A 16,787-nucleotide genomic window follows, 5' to 3' on the forward strand; every position below is an offset into this window, starting at 1 on the left:
GCAAATCCCTGATTATGTAACTGCTCAGCCGCAATCTTAGAGATCAGTATAAAAAATCTCTATTTTATGTCAAACACATAAAGTGTCAAAGATCCAAAATGAATCCTTAACTAGGAAGAATCACTAAGCATAGATCCACATGAGGATTAACCTGTTAAGTGCTACTGTCCTTCCATACCTAGAAGGCAAAGGCACTATGGATTCAACTGCAGGACAGATGCTGCTCCTTAGGTGTGGCAGGTAAGGCACCCCCTGCCAAGGACCTGTAGGAAAAGAAAGAACGGAGTAATTAACTCTGGCTTTCTACATAGGGGTAGCAAAGTGTTAAAAGTAAAGCAAAGACTTCCTCACTGCTAAAAGTCACCACTACTCTTACGCAAGAGATTGACATGGGCACAGCTAGACCCCAAATCCTTGCTTGCAGGGAAAAGTACCCATAAAAGGATTAAAGGGACACTGAACCCAAATTTTTTTTCTTTCATGATTCAAATAGAGCATGCAATTTTAAGCAAGTTTCTAATTTACTCCTATTATCAATTTTTCTTTGTGCTCTTGCTATCTTTATTTGAAAAATAAGGAATCTAAGCTAAGGAGCCAGTAATTTTTTTATTCAGAACCATGGGCAGCACTTGTTTAATATATTGGTGCTGTCCAATCAGCAAGGACAAGCCAGTTTGTTCACAAAAAATGGGCCGGCATCTAAACTTTTCAAATAAACATACCACGAGAATGAAGAAAATTTGATAATATATAGGAGTAATCTAGAAAGTTGCTTAAAATTGTATGCTCTATCTGAATCACAAAAGAAACAAAATGGGTTCAGTGTCCCTTTAAATATCTTTAGACACAACTTTGCACATCCTCCATTGACAGAGGCAAAAATAATGACTGGGGGTTATGGATAAGGCAGTTATACTTAAAGGGACATTAAACCCAAACATTTTCTTTCATGATTCAGACAGAGAATACAATTTTAAACAACATTCCAATTTACTTCTATTATCTAATTTGCTTCATTCTTTAGATATCCTTTCTTAAAGAAAAAGCAATGCACATGGGTGAGCCAATCACATGAGGGAAATATGTGCAGCCACCAATCAGAAGCTTCTGAGCCTATCTAGATATGCTTTTCAGGAAGGAATATCAAGAGAATGAAGCAAATTAGATAACAGAAGTAATTTAGAAAGTTGTTTAAAATGGTATTCTCTATCTGAATCATGAGAGAAAAAAATTGGGTTTAATGTCCCTTTAAAGGATTACTATCTTTTACTATTTTTATTATAAACAAACCCCATATAACATGTAATAAGCATAAACTAAAACATACTGACCTATAAATGTTGTAAAACGAAGAAGCATAACGGTAGAAAAATCATATTTAGTTTTCCGCGATTACGTCAAGATATCCAGCCCACAAATGTCGGCACTATGTGTTAGGATACAGTAACCAATCATATTGCATGTTTATGCATCTCATTAAGAGACTAATTTGTCCTACTGCGCATAAAATCGGCGAAATATCACATGCGCATTTTCAACTAGTGAATCCGAAGTTACCCACAGATAGGAATCACGCTTGCACATTACAAGGAGTGACGGTTTCTGTGACGTTGCGCAATCTTGCGCATGCGCAGAGCTTATTAGAGGCGCCATATTCAAACCGGGGTTGTCAGCCCAGATTGCACAGGAGCTAAGGATACCCACGGAGTGGGTTTGGAAAGCAATAAATAACTGAAGAAAGAAATCGGCAAAACGGTAACAATCTCATTATGAGATTATATTGAGAAAATGTTTGATTAGGGTAGTTAGTTCGTTACAAGCTTAGTTATTTTTTGCTTACAGTGTCCCTTTAACTTTGCTGGGGTGCTCTTTGCCTCCTCCTGCTGGCCAGGAGTTGAATCGCCCACTAGTAATTGGAATGACGTTGTGGACTCTCCATGTCATAGGAAAGAAATTACTTTTGAATAATATAGGAAATATCTATTTATAATAAGATTATGGTTTGCAACAGTGCTAAATTTGCCTTACTGGGAACCCTTTCATTAGATCAAAATATCTTGGTGTCAACCAGTCCCATCGGGGCAAATCAGAAAAGATAAACATAAAACATAGATCAGGTACATTTTTAAGTATATCCAAAAGAAAGCAAGGTGCAATATTTGTGCATTGCACTGAGAACACAGTGCTCAGTTGAGTGGGGGCAGTGCTAAAGAATCCCCAAACAAGCCATGTACTGAGGGAGGAAAGCCTCAGCTTGATCCAACTCAAACATTTAAAACCTGACCGCCTTCAACAAGCAGTAGATGCTGAAATATTTTATTTACTGGTTAAGTTTATACCCAGAAAACATAAAAGTGTTCATGAACTGAAGCTTAGTGCAACCAGTATATAATGACTTTCCTGAAGATATTCATTAAAATATAGGAGGGGTAGAAAACCTTTTTCAGAGTGTGCTTTGTGTTCAATGTAGCCTTTTTTCAGTTTCAAAGGACATTAAAGGAACATTTGTTCTTATAAATAATAGATATCAACACAAATTAATTGCGGATATATAGCATGGATTGGTAAGAAAATTCATCAATTTCTACAATTAAAGCCAATGAAACCAAGCAGTAAGGTGGCCCTGGGGAGGAATGCCAGCAAATTTGCTTTGAAGTCCATCTTGGACACACAAGCCCTAGGCTCATCACCACTGAAATAACCTATTCCAGCTTAAAGGGACATTAAACCCCAAAAAATTCTTTCATTATATAGATAGAGAATACAATTTAAAAAAGTTTCCAATTTACTTCTATTATCAAATTTGCTTTGTTCTCATGTTATTCTTTGTTGAAGGGATATCTAGGTAGGTAGCGTGCACATGCCTGAAACTCTACATGACAGGAAATAGTGCTGCCATCTAGTGCTCCTGCTAATGTATAACATTGTTGCAAAACTGCTGCCATGTAATGCTGTAGACACGTGCAAACTCATGAGCTTACATTCCAGTTTTCAACAAAGGATAACAAGAAAACAAAGAAAAATTGATAACAGAAGTAAATTGAAAAGTTGTTTAAAATTTTATGTTCTATCTGAATCAAGACATTTTTTTTGGGTGTTACGTCCCTTTAATTAGAAACCTGCTTGCAATTGTTTTTGAAGACAAGGAATGTAAATGGTTGAAAACTAAAATATTGATATCTGCCCATTTGTATAATTTCAAGAATGTTTAAGGAAGAGCTTATTACTGCTGTATTATTATATGATTCAAAACAGCCTCTAATAGTCCTGCTACTTGCATGAACCTTAACCTGTGTCCTACAGAAAGTGACTGTATGGGAATATAAGGATAGGGAGAATATGCCAGCTAACTCTATAAAATAGTACCTTCATAATAAGATAATACTGAGCCAACATTAATGCGCTTTACCAATATTTGGATCCACATTAAATATGTTAAAAAGGATGCATACCAAAAGCTCCACCAATTTCAGCACCACTAGTAGTAATGTTGACATTCACCAGTCCACAATCAGATCCCTTCGGCCTAAAGTGAAAAAGATTGAGAGAAAAATTAAAAAACATCCGGAGACCTACTAAAAATAATCAGAATCAGCATGAATTTGCATAGCCACTGAAGATTTTCACAAAATATCTGCAAAGAACACATTTCTGTATAATACATTTTATTAATTAAACTTTTGAGAAGCTTTAAAGTTGATTTTTTTTTTTTACAACTTAAATCTAAATTATTTCCATAATTTAACAGTATTGATACTTGGCTAAACCACATATACACTTTACACAGCCAGTAGTGATCAGTTGCTATAACTCCCTAAACTATAGAAAAACGCACTTATAATCAAATGATCTTCAGGAGAAAAACAAAATGAAAAGACAAATCTCTATGAATTTCTATTATATTATAATGTAATTCAATATTAATAATAAAATTAAATATAAAAAAAACACCATAGAACACAAATTATTTATAGCAAAGTATAGCAACAGCAATCATCCTGAACAAACGTCATTAAGTTCATATGGGGAAGACTATAACCCTAAAAAATATAAGATTTATTTAATGGGGGGCGGAGCTAACAGCCAAGCTAGGAAGATGTGTTTTGTCTCAGCTCCAGCTGAAACAGCTCAATTTAATAAATTTAGTGGCTAGAAAACGCTCGGTTTTGGCAACACAGCTTGGGCAAGACAAGTGTAATGACTGGGCAGCAAGGATGGAGACTTTCCCTGAAAAAAACGGAGACCTCAACACCATTTTGGAGCTGCCGAGACTGTCCGGCTTACCCATTACCACCCAAACAGGTACAGTTCTAAAATAATTACCCTACGAGGTATCGACACGGCACAGTAGTAAGAGACTGCTTACAAGATTACTCCTGGAGGGTTTTGATGAGCCGTTACCGGCACTGGCTCTGAGAATTACTGCGTCACGAAGCGCACTAAAGTTTTTGGCTGCCAAGTAACCTTGATGTCAGCAGCTGTGCTTCTCGGAGCTAACATTGGAGAGCTGTTTCTATCGGGTGAGGTGCCGAAAATACACGGGAGAGGCTATGCAGAGTGAAGAGAGAGTGCAGGGCTGATGCGGCACCTTTACTGACCTGCGCCATCTTGCACTATCACGCGGCTCTCGCAGCTAAGTTTCAAACAGCGAACAACTGCTACAAGAAGCCCAGGGATGGACTCCTAACTTATTTTGAAAATGTAACAGATAGATGAGGCCTGACCCGAGGATTCGAAGATATGCACTCTTATTATGTGTACCAATTCATTAACACACATACAGTGGAAGAGGCCTGTGCATACGCAGCATCCAAATATCAAGCCAACAGATAGCAGCAACAGAAAATGAGATATAACTGTGTTATATACAGGATATGTACTTTTTCACCATATTAATATCTCCTAGACGCTTTGGGACTTTGCCATATTTACAATCTCTGAAAATACCTAATGTTTGCATTACGTCCCTAAGGTGGTATTCAGTTTTATAATATGTTTGGGATTCAGAAACTCCAAAACATTAAAGTCCCTACATCTATAAAATGTACTTAAGCTGACCCATACATGATGGTGGGGGTAGAGTAGATATTACTATATGGCACTGTATATTCTTGTTCCCTAGTGATTAGAATGTGGCAAGAAAAAGGTTTTCCTCCTCATATATTCAACTCAATATATAAAGATATGTCCCGTCTATGCTCATTATAAACCCAAATTGGCGATATTCACTGCTTATTTCCCCAGAATAGTTTTGCCCTATGGTTAGGTATAAGGTATCATGCTTGTTATATTAGTGTCACCTCCCTATCATGAGGGGGTTTGAGAGGGGCCCCCACAGTGATGTGCTCAAAAGAAATAGTGGCACTGATGTTATTCCAGACATCCCATTGTCATGTTTAGTGCTAGGTACAGTTTGTGCTAGGTACTGTGTGTGCTGGGTACTGTGTGTGCTGGGTGCCGTGTGTGCTGGGTGCTGTTTGTGCTGGGTGCTGTGTGTGCCAGGTACTGTGTGAGCTAGGTACTGTGTGTGCTAGGTACTGTGTGTGCTAGGTACTGTTTGCATTAGGTACTGCTTGTGCTGGGTCTTGCGTGTGCTGGGTCTTGCGTGTGCTGGGTCTTGCGTGTGCTGGGTCTTGCGTGTGCTGGGTCTTGCGTGTGCTGGGTCTTGCATGTGCTGGGTCTTGCGTGTGCTGGGTCTTGCGTGTGCTGGGTCTTGCGTGAGTGTGAGCTAGGTACTGTTTGTGCTAGGTACAGATTTTGGTACTATTTGTCCTTGATACTATTTGTTGGTGCTAATTGTCCTTAGTACTGGATGAGCTAGGCACTTTGTGGGCCAGGTGCAGAGCTTACTAGGTACTGTGTGTGCTAGTTTCGGTATGTGTTAGGTACTGTTGATTCTAGGTATGGTGTATGCTAAGTACAGTTTTAAGGTATGGTGTATGCTAAGTACTGTGTGTGCTGGGTCTTGCGTGTGCTGGGTCTTGCGTGTGCTAGGTACTGCGTGTGCTAGCCACTGCGTGTGCTAGGTACTGTGTGTGCTAGGTACAGATTTTGGTACTATTTGTCCTCGGTACTATTTGTTGGTGCTAATTGTCCTTAGTACTGGATGAGCTAGGCACTTTGTGGGCCAGGTTCAGAGCTTACTGTGTAGTGTATGTGCTTGTTTCTGTATGTGTTGGGTACTGTTGATTCTAGGTATGGTGTATGCTAAGTACAGTTTTAAGATTATCTCGTGACCTTCCTTATGCTGCTATACATTGCTGCTTCAGTTTATATCAATAGGTTAGTGAGTGTCCATTATACTATATTCAGCTTGTATACAATCCCCTCCTGTAGTACAATAGCTTTTGTTCTCATCTCCCATATACCTAGGGGTTTCTTTGTGAGGACTAAACTTAGTACATATGCCCTAGCTCCCCCCCCACATTTAAAGCCCACACCAGGGTTCAAGTTAGGTGAACTATTTTCACCAGAAACTCCCCTATCCTACCCATCCTTCCCCTTTTGTGTTATAAAAGCGTGAATTCCCCATTGGTCGGATCTATTTTGACTTATTTGGAACAGAAAAATATGTGTAGATCTGATGTCCTCCACCTCTACTACTGTTCGAACTTTTATTTCTTGGTTTGATCTTGGGGGAGTTGGTTTAAAGCCCCCTTCCCTCACTAAGGAAGGGTTTCCTGACTTATCAATGTCTTGACAATAACTTTAATCGGACCTGCGTGTCCGTACCATATATATGTGTCTATAGGAGCGGGGGTCCTGTGTGTCCACAATTGTTATTTATACTTTTAAAATTGAATAAAAACATATATAAAAAAAAATAAAAATTATTTAATGGCGGTGAGAGCCAACAATCCATTTCTAATGTTAATTACTCTTCTCTACCCCTAGGCAAAGATTCCCAAATTCAAGAGCTCTATAAAACCCCTCCTACCTCACAAAAAAAGGAATAAGAGCCATAAAAGGAGAAGGGAATAAAGATGTGCTGAAGAAAAATCTAACCCCCAAAAACAAAGGGTCGGGTCTCGTAGAGTCTCACCACCACAAAAGAAATGAATTTATCAAGTAAGCAGAAATTATGTTTTCTTTCATACAGGTGGAGAGAGTCCACAAGCCATTACTCATGGGAACTAATACCCAAGCTGTGGAGTCCAGGAGTAATAACATAAAGGGAGGGATTTAAAAACATTTTTCATTAAGAAAAAAAAAACTCCATAACCCCAAAAAATTATTATATATTTTTTTTTAAATTACACTTAAGAACAGGCATAACCATCAAACTGAGACAACTGCCTGAAGAACAATTCTACCAAAGGCTGCTTTAGAAGAAGCGAAAACATCTAAAATGGTAGAATTTAGCAAACGTATGCAAAGATCAAGTAGCTGCCTTGCAAATTTGATCAACTGAAGCCTCAATCTTAAAGAAGTGGCAACTGACCTAGTAGACTGAGAAGTAATCTGCTGTGGTGGAGACTGATCTGCCCCCAAATAAGCTCTGAGAATGAAACGTTTTAACCAACAGGGTAAAAAGATAGCAGAGGCCTTCTGACCTTTCCTAAACCCAGAAAAAAAGAACAAACTAGAAGTTTGTCTAAAATCCTTAGTAGCATCAACATAATATTTTGATGCCTTAACAACATTGAGAGAATGCAAATATCTTTCAGAAGCATTCTTCATATTAGGACACAATGAAATAACAATCACTATGCAAAAGTTGTCTGAAGAAACAACCTTAGGTAAAAAATTGAATGTCCATAAAACAGCCTTATCCTGATGAAAAATCAAATAAGGGTGTTTACAAGAAAGAGCAGACAACCCAGAAACTCTTCTAGCAGAAGATATAACCAACAGAAATAACACATTAAAGAAAGTAGTTTATTGTCCATTTGCATAGGTTCAAAAGGAGGAGCCTGCAAAATTCTTAACACTAGGTAAAGATTCCAAGGAGGAGAAAACATAATTTATGCTTACCTGATAAATTCCTTTCTTCTGTTGTGTGATCAGTCCACGGGTCATCATTACTTCTGGGTATAACTCCTCCCCAACAGGAAATGCAAGAGGATTCACCCAGCAGAGCTGCATATAGCTCCTCCCCTCTACGTCACTCCCAGTCATTCGACCAAGAATCAACGAGAAAGGAGAAACCAAGGGTGAAGTGGTGACTGGAGTATAATTTAAAAGATATTTACCTGCCTTAAAAAAAACAGGGCGGGCCGTGGACTGATCACACAACAGAAGAAAGGAATTTATCAGGTAAGCATAAATTATGTTTTCTTCTGTTATGTGTGATCAGTCCACGGGTCATCATTACTTCTGGGATACCAATACCAAAGCAAAAGTACACGGATGACGGGAGGGATAGGCAGGCTCATTATACAGAAGGAACCACTGCCTGAAGAACCTTTCTCCCAAAAATAGCCTCCGAAGAAGCAAAAGTGTCAAATTTGTAAAATTTGGAAAAAGTATGAAGCGAAGACCAAGTTGCAGCCTTGCAAATCTGTTCAACAGAGGCCTCATTCTTAAAGGCCCAAGTGGAAGCCACAGCTCTAGTAGAATGGGCTGTAATTCTTTCAGGAGGCTGCTGTCCAGCAGTCTCATAGGCTAAACGAATTATGCTACGAAGCCAGAAGGAGAGAGAGGTAGCCGAAGCCTTATGACCTCTCCTCTGACCAGAGTACACGACAAACAGGGAAGACGTTTGTCGAAAATCCTTAGTTGCCTGCAAGTAGAACTTGAGGGCACGAACTACATCCAGATTGTGTAGAAGACGTTCCTTCTTTGAAGAAGGATTTGGGCATAAAGAAGGAACAACAATCTCTTGATTGATGTTCCTGTTAGTGACTACCTTAGGTAAGAACCCAGGTTTAGTACGCAGAACTACCTTATCTGAATGAAAAATCAAATAAGGAGAATCACAATGTAAAGCTGATAACTCAGAGACTCTCCGAGCCGAAGAAATAGCCATTAAAAATAACACTTTCCAAGATAACAACTTTATATCAATGGAATGAAGGGGTTCAAACGGAACTCCTTGTAGAACGTTAAGAACAAGGTTTAAACTCCATGGCGGAGCAACAGTTTTAAACACAGGCTTGATTCTAGCTAAAGCCTGACAAAAGGCCTGGACGTCTGGATTTTCTGACAGACGCCTGTGCAAAAAGATGGACAGAGCTGAGATCTGTCCCTTTAATGAACTAGCCGATAAACCCTTTTCTAAACCTTCTTGAAGAAAGGACAATATCCTAGGAATCCTAACCTTACTCCAGGATTAACCTTTGGATTCGCACCAGTATAGGTATTTACGCCATATCTTATGGTAAATTCTTCTGGTAACAGGCTTCCTAGCCTGTATCAGGGTATCAATAACCGACTCCGAAAAACCACGTTTTGATAAAATCAAGCGTTCAATTTCCAAGCAGTCAGCTTCAGAGAAGTTAGATTTTGATGTTTGAATGGACCCTGTATCAGAAGGTCCTGTCTTAGAGGTAGAGACCAAGGCGGACAGGATGACATGTCCACTAGATCTGCATACCAAGTCCTGCGTGGCCATGCAGGCGCTATTAGAATCACTGATGCTCTCTCCTGTTTGATTTTGGCAATCAATCGAGGAAGCAGTGGGAAGGGTGGAAACACATAAGCCATCCCGAAGTTCCAAGGTGCTGTCAAAGCATCTATCAGAACCGCTCCCGGATCCCTGGATCTGGACCCGTAGCGAGGAAGTTTGGCGTTCTGGCGAGACGCCATGAGATCTATCTCTGGTTTGCCCCAACGTCGAAGTATTTGGGCAAAGACCTCCGGATGAAGTTCCCACTCCCCGGATGAAAAGTCTGGCGACTCAAGAAATCCGCCTCCCAGTTCTCCACTCCCGGGATGTGGATTGCTGACAGGTGGCAAGAGTGAGACTCTGCCCAGCGAATTATCTTTGATACTTCCATCATTGCTAGGGAGCTTCTTGTCCCTCCTTGATGGTTGATGTAAGCTACAGTCGTGATGTTGTCCGACTGAAACCTGATGAACCCCCGAGTTTTTAACTGGGGCCAAGCCAGAAGGGCATTGAGAACTGCTCTCAATTCCAGAATGTTTATTGGCAGGAGACTTTCCTCCTGATTCCATTGTCCCTGAGCCTTCAGAGAATTCCAGACAGCGCCCCAGCCTAGTAGGCTGGCGTCTGTTGTTACAATTGTCCAGTCCGGCCTGCTGAATGGCATCCCCCTGGACAGATGTGGCCGAGAAAGCCACCATAGAAGAGAGTTTCTGGTCTCTTGATCCAGATTCAGAGTAGGGGACAAGTCTGAGTAATCCCCATTCCACTGACTCAGCATGCACAATTGCAGCGGTCTGAGATGTAGACGTGCAAAGGGTACTATGTCCATTGCTGCTACCATTAAGCCGATCACCTCCATGCATTGAGCTACTGACGGGAGTTGAATGGAATGAAGGACACGGCATGCATTTAGAAGCTTTGTTAATCTGTCTTCTGTCAGATAAATCTTCATTTCTACAGAATCTATAAGAGTCCCCAAGAATGGAACTCTTGTGAGAGGAAAGAGAGAACTCTTCTTTTCGTTCACTTTCCATCCATGCGACCTTAGAAATGCCAGAACTAACTCTGTATGAGACTTGGCAGTTTGAAAGCTTGAAGCTTGTATCAGAATGTCGTCTAGGTACGGAGCTACCGAAATTCCTCGCGGTCTTAGTACCGCCAGAAGGGCACCCAGAACCTTTGTGAAGATTCTTGGAGCCGTAGCCAATCCGAATGGAAGAGCTACAAACTGGTAATGCCTGTCTAAGAAGGCAAACCTTAGATACCGGTAATGATCTTTGTGAATCGGTATGTGAAGGTAAGCATCCTTTAAATCCACTGTGGTCATGTACTGACCCTTTTGGATCATGGGTAAAATTGTCAGAATAGTTTCCATTTTGAACGATGGAACTCTTAGGAATTTGTTTAGGATCTTTAAATCCAAGATTGGCCTGAAAGTTCCCTCTTTTTTGGGAACCACAAACAGGTTTGAGTAAAACCCTTGTCCTTGTTCCGACCGCGGAACCGGATGGATCACTCCCATTAATAACAGATCTTGTACACAGCGTAGAAACGCTTCTTTCTTTATTTGGTTTGTTGACAACCTTGACAGATGAAATCTCCCTCTTGGGGGAGAGAATTTGAAGTCTAAAAGGTATCCCTGAGATATGATCTCTAGCGCCCAGGGATCCTGAACATCTCTTGCCCAAGCCTGGGCGAAGAGAGAGAGTCTGCCCCCCACTAGATCCGGTCCTGGATCGGGGGCCCTCGATTCATGCTGTCTTAGGGGCAGCAGCAGGTTTCCTGGCCTGCTTGCCCTTGTTCCAGGACTGGTTAGGTTTCCAGCCTTGTCTGTAACGAGCAACAGCTCCTTCCTGTTTTGGTGCAGTGGAAGTTGGTGCTGCTCCTGCTTTGAAATTCCGAAAGGGACGAAAATTAGACTGTCTAGCCTTAGCTTTGGCTTTGTCTTGAGGCAGGGCGTGGCCCTTACCTCCTGTAATGTCAGCGATAATTTCTTTCAAACCGGGCCCAAATAAAGTTTGCCCCTTGAAAGGTATATTAAGTAATTTGGACTTAGAAGTTACATCAGCTGACCAGGATTTTAGCCACAGCGCCCTACGTGCCTGAATGGCGAATCCTGAGTTCTTAGCCGTAAGTTTGGTTAAATGTACTACGGCCTCCGAAATGAATGAATTAGCTAGTTTAAGGACTCTAAGCCTGTCCGTAATGTCGTCCAGCGTAGCTGAACTAAGGTTCTCTTCCAGAGACTCAATCCAAAATGCTGCCGCAGCCGTAATCGGCGCGATGCATGCAAGGGGTTGCAATATAAAACCTTGTTGAACAAACATTTTCTTAAGGTAACCCTCTAATTTTTTATCCATCGGATCTGAAAAAGCACAGCTATCCTCCACCGGGATAGTGGTACGCTTAGCTAAAGTAGAAACTGCTCCCTCCACCTTAGGGACCGTTTGCCATAAGTCCCGTGTGGTGGCGTCTATTGGAAACATCTTTCTAAATATTGGAGGGGGTGAGAACGGCACACCGGGTCTATCCCACTCCTTAGTAACAATTTCAGTTAGTCTCTTAGGTATAGGAAAAACGTCAGTACTCGCCGGTACCGCAAAGTATTTATCCAACCTACACAATTTCTCTGGTATTGCAACAGTGTTACAATCATTAAGAGCCGCTAAAACCTCTCCTAGTAATACACGGAGGTTCTCCAATTTAAATTTAAAATTTGAAATATCTGAATCCAATCTGTTTGGATCAGAACCGTCACCCACAGAATGAAGCTCTCCGTCCTCATGCTCTGCAAGCTGTGACGCAGTATCAGACATGGCTCTAGTATTATCAGCGCACTCTGTTCTCACCCCAGAGTGATCACGCTTGCCTCTTAGTTCTGGTAATTTAGCCAAAACTTCAGTCATAACAGTAGCCATATCTTGTAATGTTATCTGTAATGGCCGCCCAGATGTACTAGGCGCCACAATATCACGCACCTCCCGGGCGGGAGATGCAGGTACTGACACGTGAGGCGAGTTAGTCGGCATAACTCTCCCCTCGCTGTTTGGTGAAATTTGTTCAATTTGTACAGATTGGCTTTTATTTAAAGTAGCATCAATACAGTTAGTACATAAATTTCTATTGGGCTCCACCTTGGCATTGGAACAAATGACACAGGTATCTTCCTCTGAATCAGACATGTTTAACACACTAGCAAATAAACTTGCAACTTGGTTACAATCTTATTTAACAAAAACGTACTGTGCCTCAAAGAAGCACTAAACGATTAAATGACAGTTGAAATAATGAACTGAAAAACAGTTATAGCATCAATCCTTGAAAACAACACAACTTTTAGCAAAGGTTTGTTCCCATTAGTAAAGTAACAATAATTAAATTTGAAACGTAAAAATTACAGAGCAACGTTTTTAATCACAGTCAATATATAAGTCTCACAGCTCTGCTGAGAGAATCTACCTCCCTCCAAAGAAGTTTGAAGACCCCTGAGTTCTGTTAGAGATGAACCGGATCATGCAGGAAATACAAGAGTAACTTGACTGGAAATTTTTGATGCGTAGCAAAGAGCGCCAAAAACGGCCCCTCCCCCTCCCACACAGCAGTGAGAGAGAAACGAAACTGTCACAATTAAAACAAGCAACTGCCAAGTGGAAAAATAATGCCCAAACATTTATTCACTCAGTACCTCAGAAAATGCAAACGATTCTACATTCCAGCAAAAACGTTTAACATAATAAATACTTATTAAAAGGTTAATGTACTTTTTACAGAGTAATTCCAGTGAAGTACCATCCCCAGAATACTGAAGTGTAGAGTATACATACATGTCATTATAACGGTATGGCAGGATTTTCTCATCAATTCCATTCAGAAAATAAAAACTGCTACATACCTCAATGCAGATTCATCTGCCCGCTGTCCCCTGATCTGAAGCTTTTACCTCCCTCAGATGGCCGAGAAACAGCAATATGATCTTAACTACTCCGGTTAAAATCATAGTAAAAACTCTGGTAGATTCTTCTTCAAACTCTGCCAGAGAGGCAATAACACGCTCCGGTGCTATTGTAAAATAACAAACTTTTGATTGAAGTTATAAAAACTAAGTATAATCACCATAGTCCTCTCACACATCCTATCTAGTCGTTGGGTGCAAGAGAATGACTGGGAGTGACGTAGAGGGGAGGAGCTATATGCAGCTCTGCTGGGTGAATCCTCTTGCATTTCCTGTTGGGGAGGAGTTATATCCCAGAAGTAATGATGACCCGTGGACTGATCACACATAACAGAAGAAATAGGCTTCATAAAGGGTTGTATACGAATCAAAGCCTAAACAAAACAATAAACATCCGGAAGAATAGCAATATTTCTGTGGAACAAAACTGAAAGAGCTGAAATCTGCCCTTTCAGAGAACTGGCAGACATACCTTTATTTAGGCCATCCTGCACTGAAGAATCCTAGGAATCCTGAAAGAATGCCAGGAAAAAAACATGATTTATACATCAGGAAATAAAGGCATTCCAGACCTTGTGATAGATCTTCCAAGTAACAGGTTAACGAGCCTGATAAAGAATTTCAATCACAGAATCTGAGAAACCCCTATGTCTCAGAGCTAAGCGTTCAATTTCCATGCCATCAAGTTTAGAGACTTGAGATCCGGATGAAAAAAACATAATTTATGTAAGAACTTAACTGATAAATTAATTTCTTTCATAATGGCAAAAGTCCATGAGCTAGTGACGTATGGGATATACATTCCTACCAGGAGGGGGAAAGTTTCCCAAACCTCAAAATGCCTATAAATACACCCCCCACCACACTCACACCTTAGTTTAACGTATAGCTAAGTAGTGAGGTGTAAAAAGGAGTAAAAAAGCATACAAAAAAAGAGGAACTGGAAAATAATATTGTGCTTTTTTTACAAAAAAATATAACCACCAAAAACAGGGTGGGCCTCATAGACTCCAACCATTATGAGATAAATTAATTTATTAGGAAAGTTCTTACATAAATTATGTTTTCTTTCATTTAAATGGCAGGTGTCCATGAGCTAGTGACGTATGGGATAAAATACCCAAGATGTGGAAATCCACAGAAGAGTCACTAGAGAGGGAGGGATAAAATAAAAACAGCTATTTCCGCTGAGAAATTAAATCCAAACAAAAAATAAGGTTCTCTTATAAAACTTAAGAAAAAACATAATTTATGTAAGAATTTACAAGATAAATTAATTTCTTTCATATTGGCAAGAGTCCATGAGCTAGTGACGTATGGGATATACAATCCTACCAGGAGGGGCAAAGTTTCCCAAACCTCAAAATGCCTATAAATACACCCCTCACCACACCCACAATTCAGTTTAACGAATAGCCAAGTAGTGGGGTGATAAAGAAAGGAGTAAAAAGCATCAACAAAGGAATTTGGAAATAATTGTACTTTATACAAAAAAATCATAACCACCATAAAAAGGGTGTTCCTCATGGACTCTTGCCAATATGAAAGAAATGAATTTATCTTGTAAATTCTTACATAAATTATGTTTTCTTTCATGTAATTGGCAAGAGTCCATGAGCTAGTGATGTATGGGATATCAATACCCAAGATGTGGAACTCCAAGCAAGAGTCACTAGAGAGGGAGGGATAAAAATAAACAACAGCCATTTCCCGCTGAAAAAATAATCCACAACCCAAAATATAAGTTTATTCTTCAAATGACAAGAAAAACTTAAAACATCAGCAGATGAATCAAATTTAAACAGCTGCCTGAAGAACTTTTCTACCAAAAACTGCTTCTGAAGAATCAAATACAACAAAACGGTAGAATTTAGTAAATTAATTTAAAGAAGACCAAGTTGCCGCTTGCAAATTTGATCAACTAAAGCTTCATTCTTAAAAGCCCACAAAGTGGAGACTGATCTAGTAGAATGAGCTGTAATTCTCTGAGGCGGGGCCTGACCCGACTACAATAAGCTTGAAGAATCAAAAGCTTTAACCAAGAAGCCAAGGAAATAGCAAAAGCCTTCTGACCTTCCTAGGAATAGAAAATATGACAAATAGACTAGAAGTCTTCCTGAAATCTTTAGTAGCTTCAAAATAATATTTCAAAGCTCTCACCACATCCAAAGAATGTAAATGAAGTCCGCAAAACAGCCTTATCCTGATGAAAAAATCAGAAAAGGAGATTCACAAGAAAGAGCAGATAGCTCAGAAACTCTTCTAGCAGAAGAGATGGCCAAAAGGAACAACACATTCCAAGAAAGTAGTTAAATGTCCAAAGAATGCATAGGCTCAAAATGGAGGAACCTGTAAAGACCTCAAAACCCAAATTAAGACTCCAAGGAGGAGAGATTGATTTAATGACAGGCTTAATATGAACTAAAGCCTGTACAAAACAGTGAATATCAGGAAGTTTAGCAATCTTTCTGTGAAATAAAACAGAAAAAAAAAGATTTGTCCCTTCAAGGCACTTGCAGACAAACCCTTATCCAAACCATCCTGAAGAAACTGTAAAATTCTTACAATTCTAAAAGAATGCCAAGAAAATTCATAAGAAGAACACCAAGAAATGAAAGTCTTCTAAATTCGATAATAAATCTTTCTAGAGACAGATTTACGAGCTTGTAACATAGTATTAATCACTGAGTCAGAGAAACCTCTATGACTAAACACTAAGCGATCAATTTCCATACCTTCAAATTTAATGATTTGAGAACCTGATGGAAAAACGGACCTTGAAACAGTAGGTCTGGCCTTAACGGAAGTGGCCAAAGTTGGCAACTGGACATCCGAACAAGACCTGTATACCAAAACCTGTGAGGCCATGCTGGAGCCACCAGCAACACAAAACGATTGTTCCATGATGATTTTGGAGATCACTCTTGGAAGAAGAACTAGAGGCGGGAAAATATAAGCAGGTTGAAAACACCAAAGAAGTGTCAGTGCACCCACTGCTTCCGCCTGAAAATCCCTAGACCTGGACAGGCATCTGGGAAGTCTCATGTTTAGATGAGAAAACACATCTGGATGGAGGGACCACCCTCTGGATGTAAAGTCTGACAGTTGAAATAATCCGCCTCCCAATGTCTATACCTGGGAAATGCACCACAGAAATTAGACAGGAGCTGGATTCTGCCCAAGCAAGTATCCAAGATACTTCTTCATAGCTTGTGGACTGTAAGTCCTACGCTAGTGATTGACAAATGCCACTGTTTGTGATATTGTCTGTCTGAAAACTAATGAATG

At 40.1% G+C, this 16,787-nt stretch overlaps 1 protein-coding gene across 1 annotated transcript in view; it reads right to left on the minus strand.

Annotated features, from left to right (window-relative positions):
- Positions 1-16,787, minus strand: part of LOC128646928 (alpha-aminoadipic semialdehyde dehydrogenase) — a 340,000-nt gene that overhangs the window by 56,686 nt on the left and 266,527 nt on the right. Inside the window, exon 22 of the mRNA XM_053699738.1 lies at positions 3,453-3,526. Within this exon, the coding sequence (XP_053555713.1) occupies positions 3,453-3,526 (74 nt within the window). The remainder of the gene's footprint in view (positions 1-3,452; positions 3,527-16,787) is intronic.

This window comes from Bombina bombina, chromosome 2 (genome assembly GCF_027579735.1).
Source record: "Bombina bombina isolate aBomBom1 chromosome 2, aBomBom1.pri, whole genome shotgun sequence".
NCBI classification, from domain to species: Eukaryota; Metazoa; Chordata; class Amphibia; order Anura; family Bombinatoridae; genus Bombina; species Bombina bombina.